The sequence below is a fragment of the Xiphophorus hellerii genome, chromosome 7 (genome assembly GCF_003331165.1).
Source record: "Xiphophorus hellerii strain 12219 chromosome 7, Xiphophorus_hellerii-4.1, whole genome shotgun sequence".
Lineage (NCBI taxonomy): Eukaryota > Metazoa > Chordata > Actinopteri > Cyprinodontiformes > Poeciliidae > Xiphophorus > Xiphophorus hellerii.
In genome coordinates, this window is record NC_045678.1 from 5,577,610 (window position 1) to 5,592,279 (window position 14,670).

At 38.9% G+C, this 14,670-nt stretch overlaps 1 protein-coding gene across 8 annotated transcripts in view; it reads right to left on the reverse strand.

The window, feature by feature from the left end:
• LOC116723018 (abl interactor 2-like) overlaps positions 1–14,662 on the reverse strand; it is a 31,084-nt gene extending 16,422 nt beyond the window's left edge. For 5 of the 8 annotated variants that reach the window (XM_032567519.1, XM_032567517.1, XM_032567518.1 and 2 more), the window contains exons 1-2: positions 14,513–14,661; positions 2,663–2,830 (exon numbers count right to left, since the gene is read on the reverse strand). In XM_032567519.1, the coding sequence (XP_032423410.1) occupies positions 2,663–2,830; positions 14,513–14,629 (285 nt within the window). In that variant the 5' untranslated portion in view covers positions 14,630–14,661. Of the gene's footprint in view, positions 1–2,662; positions 2,831–14,512 lie in introns of all 8 variants that reach the window. The other 3 variants (XM_032567522.1, XM_032567523.1, XM_032567521.1) reach the window with 1 other exon arrangement.
• Positions 14,663–14,670: the final 8 nt, after the last annotated feature.

Consider the following 14,670-nt stretch of genomic DNA (forward strand, 5'->3'; position numbering starts at 1 on the left):
AGTGGTATTTTCAATGATATGATGAGGCTGGAATAGTCTCTCAGTGTAAAATTTTTTGGGATATTTGAATCTCCAAGATATGAATTCAGAACATTGTCATTTAGGAAAGCAGCAGAATAGTTCATCTGCTTATGCTTATGAGCATCGAGACATTCCCAGGAGTACAGATATATTCATTAAATTATAATATACATTCAGATGAGGCGCAACTGTCAGATTAAAAGCATTTTTTGAAAACAACAACCTTTACGCAGGCATTAAACATCTTTCATTAAGCCCATATTTATGATTTTAAAAATAGTTTTTTTTTTTAGTCTGATGTAATATACTAATATAATAATTTTGGGCTTATCTATGAAAACATAAGATTTAAAGCAAAGAAACACACAAAACACTGAGTCCCTTTTGCCTCCAGCTACTGATAGAAAAACAAAGTTTTACGGCGTACACACACTGGACCTCGTCCTAACAATGGTTGTTGTTTTTTTTTTTAACAGTCTCTGATGTTGCATGAATAATGTCTTGGCTGATTGCAGCTGCATAAAATGCTAAATGCATTACATAAGAGTATCTTAGTGTTTGTGAATGCGAAGAAGCCTCACAGTGCGAAGTGTTCGCCTACATAACAGATGCGAGTGTCTTTCTGAACAGAAAGTGGTGATTATAACGTGCAACCTCAGCCTGGGCCAACACAGCAGAGAGAAGCATCTCATTATGGCTGCATGGAAACTGCTCCGATAATTCGGAGGTCTGAGGGGGGAGAATGGACCCTCTGTACCGCTGAGGAGTACAAGTTAATTCCTCTAAGCAATCCTCGGTGCACTAATTCTTTTCAACTGAAGTCTTTTCCTAGCATTCAGCTTATTTTCTTTTGGAGCTGGCTGGGTTTGTCTGAGATTAAATGCACTTGACAAAGCTGCCGTTGTGTAGGAGTGCAGCACAGTGTAACTCACTGGATCGCTAGTGATGCTTCACACCTATGACTGTACTGGGGGGGGTGCTTACATGTTCCAGCTGAGTAACACAATGGGAAATTGTGCTTTATCTTCTCGGATTTGGCATTCATAAAAAAGTGGCCATACTGACTCCCGACGCAACGTGACGTCGCGCACGCAAGAAGTTGCTCGCTGACGATGACTACCATTGGTTTCAGCTGTCAAGTTGTCAACATAATGTGTTAAGTCTTAAATGTACACGTGATATATACAAGAAAAAAGGACGCAGTGCTTTGTTATTAATTCTCAACACTGCGACAACTACAGTAGATAACTAGATCAGGAAAAAGTGTTAATTCCAAAAAATATAGCAATGGGAAGAGAGGTAGTTCAGTTATGCTAGCTTGACTTTGACATCCTTAGCATCTAGATGGGCTGTGGAATGTGGTGTGTTTTGGTTCAGTTAAAAAAATAAGAAATGCGGCGACCCACACGCCCTCTCTGACAGACCATCAGTAGAGCAGGTGTTTAAATTAACGAACCAGCCACTCCTGTGTTCAGAAGATCACTTATTAATACTCACAGAATAAACATCAAGCCTAGAAACATAAAACTGTAATGACAATATCAGGGCCAGGCTACTAGTTTCTTTTAAAATACAATAAAGTCTTAACATAACAAGGGTACAGTCATATCTTTATGAAAACACCAACAAGAAAAACAACAAAAAGAATTTAACTAAAATGAGGAATGTTGAGCCTTTGTCACAGGAAATATTTCATCTTTTAACACATCACCATCAAATTATTATCAGCAGCAGAACTTTGAGACGATTGAGGAAACGACATGTCAGGTCGAGATGACTCTGGAAGCTTTTTTTTTTAATTAAAATGTCTTTTTTCTCTTAATTTTAAAACGTTTTTCTAGGAAAATTGCATCTCTATTCTGCTAATATTCTGTGACTTTATTCTGATATCAAACAAAAATTCTTGACCTAATGCATTATTGTACAACTCACAGAAGGGATGATTAAATTAAAGGCCACGTTTTGAAAATATTTCCTGTATTTAATTTCTTTTTTAGGAAAAGCGAAGGAAAAAAATAGATTAAAATCGAAAAATCGGATTTGGTAGAAAAAAAAAATTATGCGATTTTATTTGTAAGCCATATCTCCCGGCCTTAGCTTGAACTGTCTGAACCCTCTGTGGTCTTCATGCCTCTCTGTTAAACGACGTAATTATTTTCCTTTGTGATGTTCGCATAGAGACAGTGAGTTTACTCAAACTTAGTTTCTGAGTCTTAATTACAGACTGTACTGGAATGTGTTTGAGAGTTTCATCTGCTTAGCATGAAATTGCAAAAGGTGCTATTTAGAATTTGGAAACAAGTTCCACAAATTTCTACCATATTAAAGAAACAGCTGATATAAGAACATTTCTTTGAATAAAAACGACAAAATGTCTTAATAGAGAAATAGTTTGTACCAAACATGTATCCTAACCATGCTTTTCGCACACACAAGTAAAGAAAGGCAACATGTTTCTGCACTTTAGCCTCTTCTTGATGGCTGTGAATAGTTCTTTAGATCATTAAGTGCAAAGTTCAGAAACAGATTCAGAGCTGCTCCACTCAGCCTCAGAGTGGCTAAATGAACCTTCATGCATGCATACATGATTATGACATATGATGTATTTCACTCAAGTGAGAGCATTTAGGGTCAACCAGACCTGTGAAATATGGTTGACGGAGCTCTCCATGCGGCGGAGCTGCGAGGCCTGGATGTCGAGCATCTGCAGCACATTGTTGGCCAGCGTGTTGATAAGGTAGGCGACGCTGGCCAGAGACTGGGTGGTGTAGCTCTTGGTCTCCTCCAGCGCTTGCTCTTTGTCTGCAGACTGTGGACAAAGGGGACAGGAGACAGATTTGGGACAGGAATCAGGCAAGACGAACAGCGTAAAAAAACCCCCCAAACAAAGATAAATTGCAACAAATCTTTCAAATGATTCAGAAAGTGCAATTAGGAGTTCTAAACATAATATAAAATAAATGATAAAGGATGACGTCGCTCAGAGCACAAAGCATAGAATTATACTGAATAGATCTGCCCATATGGATCGGTCACATTGTCATCGATACCCGATCTCGAATTCTCTTTCAATATCGGTACCGATGCAGTTATTAATATCGGATCGCTGCATCTCTAGATGTATGAAAACTTTTGGTTTCAACTGCTTAGTGCAAATCCAAGGCTGGTAGAGGGTGTGTGTGAGTCTGGATTCTTAAATTTGGGACCAGGAGAATTTCAGACCATTCTCACACAACTAATCACTACTTTAACACAAACCTTCAAAATGAAAGCAATAGCTTCAAGGTTTCAAGAAATCATGCTGGGAGGATGTATGGAAAATATATGATGTACAGTCCTCATAAGTACAGAAATACCATCTGTGGGCGTGTGCGTTGGCGTGTGTGTGGGCGTGTGTGTGCTCAAGCACAATATAGGTCAGCGCAAATTCATTCATGCCTGAAGTTGACAAGAAACACACTGATGTGTACCCAAATGTGTATCGACGCACGTGTGTGTGTGTGCGTGTGTGTGTGTGTGTGGGCATGCACAGATGCACAGAGACGAGAAAGATGATAACTGACAACGCAAAAGGAAACACACGCACACCCAGTTTGTGTCATGACTTCAGATGACCCATTGCCCTACATTCGCAGTCAGACCCCAAATCCACGCGTCTTGAACCACACCACAGCTCCAGAAAACATTTCAATCTGCCCCAGCTTCCGGTCCTGTGAGCGGCTCTAGGAGCAGCTTCCAGTTTCCACAGGCGAACCGCCAGTGGTGAAGCCAAGTGCTACCTGAGGTCATACAGACACGGGGGTAATTAAAGCATTATAATTGGCTGCATTAAAATTTCTCTACGGGTAACAAACGAGCTCGACTGCTCATTAGAAAAATCCTGCTCAAACATGGCTGAGATGTTACTGCCAAATGTTCTTCCTTGTATTTATACATCTATGAATATCCAAGTTCCCTCAATCTTTATATAGAATTTATGTGAACTAAAAATGAAAAAGCGGCCACTTGATCCCTGTGCTGTTTCCTTCTAACCTCTGGCTGCTGAGACTCTGGAAAGTCACTCCTGGATATGCGCTGAGCTACATTATTATGGTGAGATTTTAACACTGAGTGGGCATGAGGAGAAAAGTGTTTTGCTGCATCAGGACTGGTTATGTTACATTTAGGATGTTTTCACACCTGGCAGTCCAGTTCGATTGGGGACCAAACTTGCAACATTTGTTGCATCTTCAGCTTTCGCAGTTTGCTGTCACAATGCACTGTCAAAGAACCAAAGCCTTTGAAAAACCTGTTCACCTCCTCCACTGCACCAACAGTCCCTGAAGGAAATGACTTGGAAGCCTTTAATGAAAACACTGAGCGGCAACTGTCCTTCTTCACGAAATGTAAACAAAAAATGGAATGGCGTCAGATTTGAGTGGTTGCAGGATTTCTTTATTTTGTTTGGTAAAAGACCACAAGCCATTTTTCCTGCCATTGCTGTTTTTGTGTGCTTGATTTGGTTGTATTTACCCAGAATTCTTTGCGCTATGGTCCACTTCCTGCTTTTGGAGTGGTCTCCGGTCTGCTTGGCGTTCACATATGCATTCGAACCACACCAGAGCTCACTTTAACCAAAAGATCTAGGTTTTTAGGCGTACCAGAGATTGCATTTTTAGTCCGTGTCAGAGTTTGACTGTGCATGACCCAACGACCCAACATTTCTGGGCAAAGGAAGAAGAGTTCATTTAAAACAGACTGAACAAGGCTGGTGGGAATGCACTCTTTTAGTGTGCCATTACAACTTAGATTACTCTCTTAGTTAAGGATAAACTGACCATCGTGGAAATTATGTTTCAATGTTCTATAGTGCTCCTAAGTGGTCAAAAAATGATTAGTAATATTAATTAAAAAGTAGGAAATGTCATCAGTTTCAATTTCATTTTCAATCATCTAGCATGCAGAGGGGAGTAAAGCACATAGCATAGTGTGAGATGAATTAACACTGAGATTGGTTAATTGCTGCAATATTTACACGTTATGTAAGAGCTGTGACCCTCATATGGAAGTTTTTTGACACTTGGTGATCAAACAGTGTGAAATACTTAATAAGACAATGCTGGAGCATTATCTTCTATGTCACTGTGCCAAACTTAGTTTTAGGCGGTTGGTTGTACTCTTTTGGCTGATAAGTGCATGTCCTCATACAGCTGCAAAAATAGTAACATGATCTTTTCTCTTTTGAGAGGCTGAAAGTTGGCCTAAAGTACTGCAGTGTGTGACGGTAAAATTTTGGCTGATTTTAGTCCCTAAAAAATTAAATTAAAGGCAGAGTGTCCTTACGTAAGATTTATACTTGTGTTTACATTCAGGTAAATCTGTAGTTTAGGTTTACGTGTTATTGAAATTTTTTGTTTTGAATCCTTTAACTGTCTATGTCAGTTTTTAATTTTGCTCTGCCAAGCTTTTTTTCTTCAACATTTCTATTTCTTTTCCTCCCTACATTTATGACAACATCCTTACATCTCCTCTACAGTTCCCTCTTTTCCCTATCAGACTTCTAACGTCCCGTTAGCACTGACCTAGTTGGACCAGTGCCTTCTTTGGCCTAAGGCGAGGGCAGACCAACACACACACACACACACACCCACGCACACACACACACACCCACACACGCACACACACACACACGTACCAACGTTAATAAACCCAGATTTTTATTTCCAACTAAATTCATATACATGAATCACATTAGATCTACACTGACTCGTGTGCATGCTCTGATTCCTCTGACCTCTTTTTTTTAATGAAGACATATGTGAGTTTATTAATCACCATCTGGATGTTTCCTGCTGCATTTTTAATGCATATGGGGGCATTTTGGTACATCAAAATGCAGCACCAACAAAAAAAAAATTCCTACAAAATAAAATATAGATCTTAAATATTATCTTGAAAGGGTCGAATGACAGTTATTAAAAGGAATGAAAAATGCAATCTTGAAGCAAAATAAGGATTGAGAAAGGTATCCAAACATCCAGATTTTGATTTTGCTCTACAGCAAATCCAAGTCCTGTATCACACTGATGGAAACCAATTAGAACCTAATCGTTATTATATTGTTTATCATTTATAATGATACATTTTTTCGTAAGAATTTTGATTTATCATTGTCACGATAAATTCCGATTAACGATGTTTAAAATCCCCTAAAACTGCCCATACTCTCAGGATTATTGCTACCATTTTCTTCTATGTTTGTTCAAGAATAGTATCAAAAAATATCAATAAATTCAAAAGTATGACTAAATGCAGATACTGTGTGCAGGTTATTGATACAAATCATACTCTTTATGGGAGTGGTGTCCTTAAAAAAGCGCAAATGTGTATTGGTTTTCCAAAAGCAGTATTAGAGTTTATGGGGCTTTGACATGGATGTGCCATGGAGTCACATCCATGGCAGATATGACTCTGCCATGGAGTCACATCTATACAACTAACTAAAAAACGAAACAGTAGTTTTTATTGTCACTTTTATCGTTATCGGAATAGCAGAACAAAATATTGTGATAAAACTTTAAGTCCGTATTGTCCAGCCCTGCTCATAGGTGTAAACAAATCCCTTAGAGATCTGATCTGGTTTTGCTTTTTAGTCACACACATTTAAATAGGCTGCTCTAAAACATTACGTTTGTTGGGGTTTTATTTTTTGTTTTCCAACCATTCAGATTGCTGGCTGGCTTTAAACTATTATTCTGCTTTATAACCCACGTGTGCTTGAGATTACAGTATGTTCGGTGGGCACTAGGCAGATGTTGCTTGGTGGTGTGTTCAAGTGCATCTTCTACCCCACTTACCCTGCTGAAGTATTGACAACCACCAGAAGACTACAGGCTGCTTTTACCTTAGAAGGAAAAGTCCCTTGCTCTGCAAGTCACAGACGGTTTACAGCTCCAATATATGTATACACTATAAAGATTTACTGTTATGGTTTAAGTAAAACAGTAACAAGTTTCCAATATAGGAACATTTAACAGATAAATTCCTCTCTAACAAAGAAATAGGAAACTTTTAAATCAGCCTTTTGTGTTTCTCTGTGCACTACATCTTTAAATGTAAGTAGAGTCTATATCACAAAACAGCTTTTATAACTTTTGTTTATTTTGTGAGAAGCTGGAATGATCATGTGGGTAATGCTCTGTGACATCCGTTTTCCCCAGACAGAACAAACGTGTATGAACAATAAACTCTTGGCCAATGACTGCGCTGCCTGGCTCCTGAGCAGCCAGATTCATCAGGGTTTGGGATATAAGTTACTCCAAACCCTGGGAGTGAGATCACTAACTCACTAGTAATAGTGAGTTAGTGATCTCAAAGTTGATTGATTTTATCGACTGATTAACGATTAACTGATAAAAACCTGAGTTTTCTCTTGTATCAAGACGGTTGGCCATCTTTAAATCACATAAAAGGCTAAATTTCTCCTAAAATGCTAAATTTGGAACAACCAAACAAATATATTTTAACAATTCCCTGAGTTTTAAGCTGTATTAAGGTGATAACTTAAGAAGCTTGTCAAGTGTTTATATTTCAAAACATAATCGCATAAGTGCAATTTGCATCCCACACCAGACCATATATTTTTGCTGTTCTGGTATGGCCCTGCCATCTTTGTTTCTGTATCAACTGGCTCTTCTTAAGGATGTCCAGTGGTGCCCTCTTCTGGATGGCGGCCAAAATACAACACTAAAAGAAGGTGTGGAAAGTACATCATTACTTAATCGATTGGAACTACTTTTAATTTAATAAACCATTAAATCAACACTTAATTGTAAGTTGATTAATTATTTGCCTCTCTAATAGAAGTGTAGTTTGATAAAGACATCATGTCTTCATAAGGTTTAAAATTGTAAATAATTTCATATTATTTGAACTGTGGATGTCCTGATTGGTATCCTAGTCACTGTGTCGGTCTATGCGAGTTTTGCTGCCTCCTTCAAACAGCTAAAATATTAGTCAAGTTTTACATCATTCAAAGCTAATCACTAACTTAATGAACGAAGAAGGCCACGTTTTCTTTAAGATTAGTCCAAACTGAAATGCAAATGTTCAAAGACATAACAGACATTAGTTCGCACTTAAGCTAGCTAACTCCCTTGAATGAAAGCATAGACATCCTTAAATAGATATCACTTAACTTATCCATTTAAGGATATTAATATGTACAGTAGGCTTTTTTTTTTTTTTTTTTTTTACAATTTGGTGGTTTTTGGAAAAATCTGTAAACACCGAGCCACGAATAGGAGTCTGTACTGTCAAACAATGGAAGGGGAGACAGTGTGATTTGAAAGAAATACAATTTCTTTTATTTGTTTGTAACTCTGAATAATAAGCATGGATAGAGCTCCGAACATCTCAAACTCCAGCCTGACTCCTCCACCGACAATCAGCATATCACTACACACCTCTGGCCCATTTCAGTGAGAGTAATACATTTTCACACTGTAACAGTGTCAGTGTTATTTTAACGGATGCGGGAGGCTGCTGATCTATAGCACTTGACTTTCCTTTCTCCTTTCCTTATTATTGCTCCAAGAAAACAGAGCAAAAATAAGGAAAGCACAAAAAGTTCAAAGGATTTTATTCTAGGAATAGGCAGTTTTTAGTCTTTTGTTGATCTGTTCTAAGAAAAATAAATATTTCAAAGCTGTTGCACACTACTTTCTCATGGTTTATGGAAACTGTGGCTGTATGCTAACACATCCAAAACAGACACAGTAGAGCTTTTCCAGAGACACCATACATCACAAGACAAACGAAAGGAAACCCACAGACCACTTTTAAAGGGGCAGTATTATCTGTTTTCCAGGCACATAGTGCCATTTTACAGCACAATCAGGTAACTATGCTACTTTCAGTTGTTAGAAAAAAATGCTACATATGATTTGAAATTTCACATCATAATTTAATGCCGTGACATTGGGCCTCTGTTTCTTTAAAAACTCCTGATCTTTCGCACACTTCGCCTTCAGGACATCATCACGACATCTCTCCTCTATTAACCCTTTAAAATGTTTTTACCATCATAGCAGTGAGAAGTAGCTCCTATAATGAGCTCAGCAGATGTGCAGTTCCACCAGGTGTTTGCTAATTGTTGCTGGCTAGTCTGAAGGAGCTGAGTGGGAGAGTCAGGGGGGAAGGCTGCTCTATGAGGTGGAAGTTAAGAAGCTTGGAAACTGCAGCTCTGAGGAGGAGCTTCATCTTGAAGGCGGTGTTTTGAACAGCTGAATGGTTGCCATGGAGATTAAAGGATTTCTCAAACATGCATGAAAAAAAATCAAGGTATGTTTTTGATTAGGGAATAAGATTATAACATGATGGAAAGCTCAAAATAGTTAATGTTACATGATGCTGTCCCTTTAACAAGACTGCAAATTGGTGTTTGAGAATATATTTATTGAATTTCTTTCTTCTATTTTCCTCAATTTTCGATCAAATTCATTTCAGAGCTTGAAATGAATAATAACAACCTATGCGTTACAGATTTCATACACACATGCAGTAATGTCATTTAAAACTTTAGCCGACACTGTGAGTGGGCTGCATGTCCTTACTGCAAAAAGGAAATATGAATAATAATAATAAGAGACTGACGGTCATTTATCTATGAGGGGGTTATCACAGATTAGTTCAACACTGAGAACAATCACACCAATGACACTAACTGGCCTGCAAAAGAAGCCAGATTTTTAAACATGTTTTATGAGAATCATAAACCTGTGTCGGCCTGCACAACGGGTCGTCCCCAGGGTTTGTCAAAAGTCACAAACCCATCTTTCCAAGCGCTCAGGCGGTTCCGCCCCCGCAGGAGCTGTTTCTGGCATCGGCGCCGAAGCTGGAAGGCTGATACCGACTCGACTGGGGACCCAATCGCCATGGTTTCCGAGTCAAAATACACACATGCGCTCACTTTGGGCATCCACAGGCAGCCTCCTGCAGCTGTGTGCCATGTGTTTTCAATGAACAGTTGGAGGCTGAGCTTCGTTTCAGCTACCTCTGCTGACGAGCTAACCGCTACCAGCTGCGGTAGGTCAACATGGTGCAGGGCTACAGGGGGAAGGCATAAGCTCCACGCTGCCCAGTCTGGTACTTGAGGATTTTCAGAAAAAATAAATGCTGATTAATTCATGTGTTTCACTTACTTTTGAAGAAAATATTTGGATAAACTGCCTAGATATTCCTGGTTTCACTGTGAGAATGGCAGAGATTTGTGTATAAGGTTATGAGAGATTCACCAATCTGATATTAATGTCTGAAATTGAAAAACATTCTAGATTAGGTGTTGATGACAATGTGTCTGATCCATAAGGGCAGATAGTCTAAGCCTATGCTTTGTGCTCTGAGCAACGTCATGTTTTAATATTCATATAAATGCACTTTCTGAACAATTTGAAAGATTTGTTGCAGTTTTTTTTTTTTACATGTTTGACCAAGGTAGTAAACCTTTTTTGTCAGTTTCAGTTTTGTTACCACATTAAAGTTGTGTTGACATGTTGGACCAAGCTTGTGAAGCTTTTGGTGTATTTAAATGTGCTGCACTGCTGAAGTGTTATCAAATAAATTTGTAATTCAGTACGTTTATGTCCGTGTTTGAAAAAAAAGAGAAACTTTTCCAGTCAGCTCAGCACTGTCGGCCGACACTAAACCTTAAATATCGATATCGGCAAATGTAAATTTTAGTTTGACGCAAGGCAAAAAAATCAATACAGAAAGGCAATCTACGGATTCATTTAAAAATACATATATATTTACATTCCTTATTATAGAGAAAAGCCTGGCGGTACTCCACAAGAAACGAGAGGAGACTTAGATCTTTTTCTGAAATTTTCATTAGAGTAAGAAAACAGTATTTGTCAAGCTGGAAATGTTAAGACTCTTATATTGACTTGAAATGATTGAGGCCAAGTTTAAACGCTGTGAGCGTTTCACACGGGGAGAAGCCAAACACAGTTAAGAAGACTGGAGCAGAACAAGATTATGCAACACATCACATCATCTGATCGCAGCAAAAATATAGGCCAACCAACCAGTTGGTGCTGTTTGGACATGTTCGTATGGATATTTTAATGCAAATGAAGACAAACACAGGAGTAACCAATAATCAGTTCTTCATAACTGCATATCCCTGACACGGAAAGCTTGTTTATGGTGCTCCAGCCTCAACAACACCCTTTATAACTATTCAAAGTTTGCAGTTAGATTCAGCCTTGAAACCTGTCAAGTTTTTTGCTCTTTAATGTCTGGAGGCTTTACTGTGACAGAGACAGAGGCTCAGCCTTCTGTGCTTCACGTCCCTGCATGTTTCAGTGTCCTCAGAAGAAACAAGTGAATCCTGATGAGGTCTGGGTGGCATGGCGTGACTTACGTTATGAACATGTCCATTTTTTTTTCTGCTTCTTTTAGCCACTGTAGAGAGATGTTCCCGAGTGCATTGGTCTAGTTGCATGATTTATTGTTTATTTTTCTCCCTTTGGGGTGAAAAAGAACAATTCACTTCTGCAAACAGACATTTTTAACAGGTGTTCCTCAGTTTTTCTTTTCTCTCTTTTATGTAAGAATTAATCGTTCCTTCAAGAAAAACATCATCTGAACCTTTTGGCGGCATTCCATTTGAAGGACTTGGTGAGAATGAGTCAAGTAATCAGCAGCAATGCCTCGCACAGTTGGTTCTGTAAACGCTGCTAAATTAAATAAATCCATAAAAAGCCAACTGCACTACTCATTCTCTGTAAAAGCTGCTCAGCAGAGCTGCTCAGAATGTACAGGCAACAGCAAAAAGAATATGTAAATACTCCGAATTGTAGACGTACGTACTGAATTACTGACTTACAGCTACATCTGTAAGTCAGTAATTCAAACTTAACTCGTTAACTTGTTCAAACTTAACATGCTTAAGTTTGAATGATTGATTCATTAACTGTTCATTTCTAAAAAAATACATATAAAACATACTCCTGTTCTCTTTGCTTGTTAAATAAAAATCGTTAATTCTGGTATTTCTGTAAAATCGCCGGAACATATACGTAATCCTGCTACGATGAAAGCTGAACACGCCGCTTCGCTGCAACGTTTACCTCAAAGTGACGCCTCAGCCACAGTCTGGAATCGTTTCTCTTCCACTTTCTCTTGACTGACAGTGAAACTCACACCCACAGCTGCACAAATGGGATGATTATGAAACGTGGCTGTGAACAGGTGTGTATTTAGAGCCAAGTGAGGGAGAACAGTTGTTTATAGCAGCTTTGCTTGCCCACGCACACACACACGCGCACGCACGCACACACACAGACGTTGCAGTCATGATGTCTCTTGTGAAGCACAGAGGGAGAACGGCAGCCAACCAAAGCTACTGACTTGCCATCTTGAGATGGAATTTACTCATTTATCCGCAAATGAAAAAACAAAAAAACAAAATGCCAAATATTACCAAATACAAAACAGGCCAGCAGCCAAAGTAAGCTGGGCTGCTGACAAAATGCGAAAAATAATGACTCACCAGTTCGGATTTATAAAGGAATTAATTAAAAGTCAGAAATGGTCCTACATGCATTGTTGAAACCAGAAGAAAAAAAGGAAACAATAAAAAACTAGTTTTTCAAGATCTGAAAGCCATGCCAATGCAATGTTTGCACGGACAGAGAGCAAAAAAAAAAAGACTGAATTCATTGCACCAATGAGAATATAATGTAATGGCATGTTATTTTTCGGTCTCAGTGGTGAGACTTTAAGCTGCTAAAATTTGAAAATAGTGTGAAATTGTAAATTTCTGCTATATGCTGCAACCCCTGTAAAAGCCTTGGCCGAGGCTTGCCACTCCGTAGATATTTTTCTAGATCCGCCACTGCTGACAAGTATTTTTGATGAGTTTATGTTGACTGTCTAAAGAACATTGTTCCAACTTTGTGGTAGAGAAATAGATTTCTGTTCTATTAGAAGTAATACAGTCATACACAGTGCCTGCATTTCCATTACAAATTTGTTCAAAACTTGGTCAAATTTCAGCTAATATCGGAAAAAACCCCCACAATTTTGCAATTGCGATGGTTGCATCAAATTAAAACACAATTAAAATCCCATGTGAATAAGTCATTAAAGCACATAAAATGCCACCGTCCTCCTTCTACGTCCTGTCATCTTTTTCTGTTTCTGCAGTAGTAACATGTTGATCAGGAGACTCTTGTGATGCGAAAAAAGTGTTTTCATTGCAGTTTTACGAAAAACCTTCATTTCAATACTGCCGAAAATCCACCTGATCCTCACACTCAACTTTGTTTTGTTTTTTAATCGAAAAACACGAGTTTTTTGGGGGTTTTTTTTCCAATATTTCCACCAAGCGAATTGATTTCTCGGAATTTCAATTGGCTCAATTACATGGTCAAAGGAAACGCAGCAAGTGAACCACGGTGACCTCTTTCAGCGGAACAACGCAATCTGACACAAAACAAAAAGGTTTCCAAAAATGATTTGAGGAGCACACAACAAGCGAGTCTGGAGTGTTGACTTGGCCTCAAAATTCTCCAAACCGAGCATCTCTGGGGATCTTACTGGACAAACAAATCTGATCCACGTCAAGGATCAGTCACAAGATCTAAAGGATCTGCTGCTAACGTCTTGACACCAGAAACCACAGCACACATTCAGGGGTTCGTGCCTCCAGGGCTCAGGGCTATTAGGGTGGTGGTCATAATCTTATGCCAACTTGATGAAAATGTGCAAAGACTGAATCAATGCGTCTGATTAGCAGAGTCTATCTGAAGCATAAAGAATAGAGGTTTACACACAGGTCTCCTTCTGTATTTTATTTATTTTTTTGCTTGATCCAATTAATAATTAATATCCGTAAAATTACTCAAGACCTGGTAGGGACCGGTTTAAATGCTTACAACAGAAGCTGTGGTGTATGGTGTACTTTGAGTGAGCTCCTTCCAATTGATAATAAAATACTGTTAATACACTGTGATGCTAGACTTCACACATTTTATGGAAACAGTTCCCTGCCTGTCTGCCGCTGTCAAACATCACGTAAGAAGCGCTTTAAGACATCTTACCGTCTAAAAACAAAGTGTTGCTTTATTCGGTGTGTGCGCAATGAGCATGCGCCAGCTTCGTAAGACTAAATGAGAACTTTTAACACTTAAATCTGTCACATTCCTACGGAAGTTTCCCTCAAACAGACGCTCTATAGTGCTACAGTACCCACTGTAAAAGTTGTATTTTTTGTTGGCATTGGTCGTACTGTAGAACTATAATGAGCCTGTTTTATTTTGAATACAGTTTTTTTTTTTATTGTTTTCCACAGAGAGCTGACAGCAACATAACGGACCGTGTTAGTTATTCCATCACTCCTTTCCCTTACCGCCCACTCCCACACCACACAACTGTTCCGTGGGTTTCTTTTTTTTATTATAAATCAGCACCCTCGGTTTCTTTAAAGAAAAAAACGCTGCCGTACCTGGACATAATTGCTCTCGCAGTATTCCGCTACTCTTTCCAGATTGGTGAAACTGTCCAGTAACGCTCTCCGTCCCGCAGGAATTTCCTCCTCCAGCAGCATCTGTAGCTCCGCCATCTTTACATAGTCCTTACTATTAACGGCTGCGGCTCGCGCTG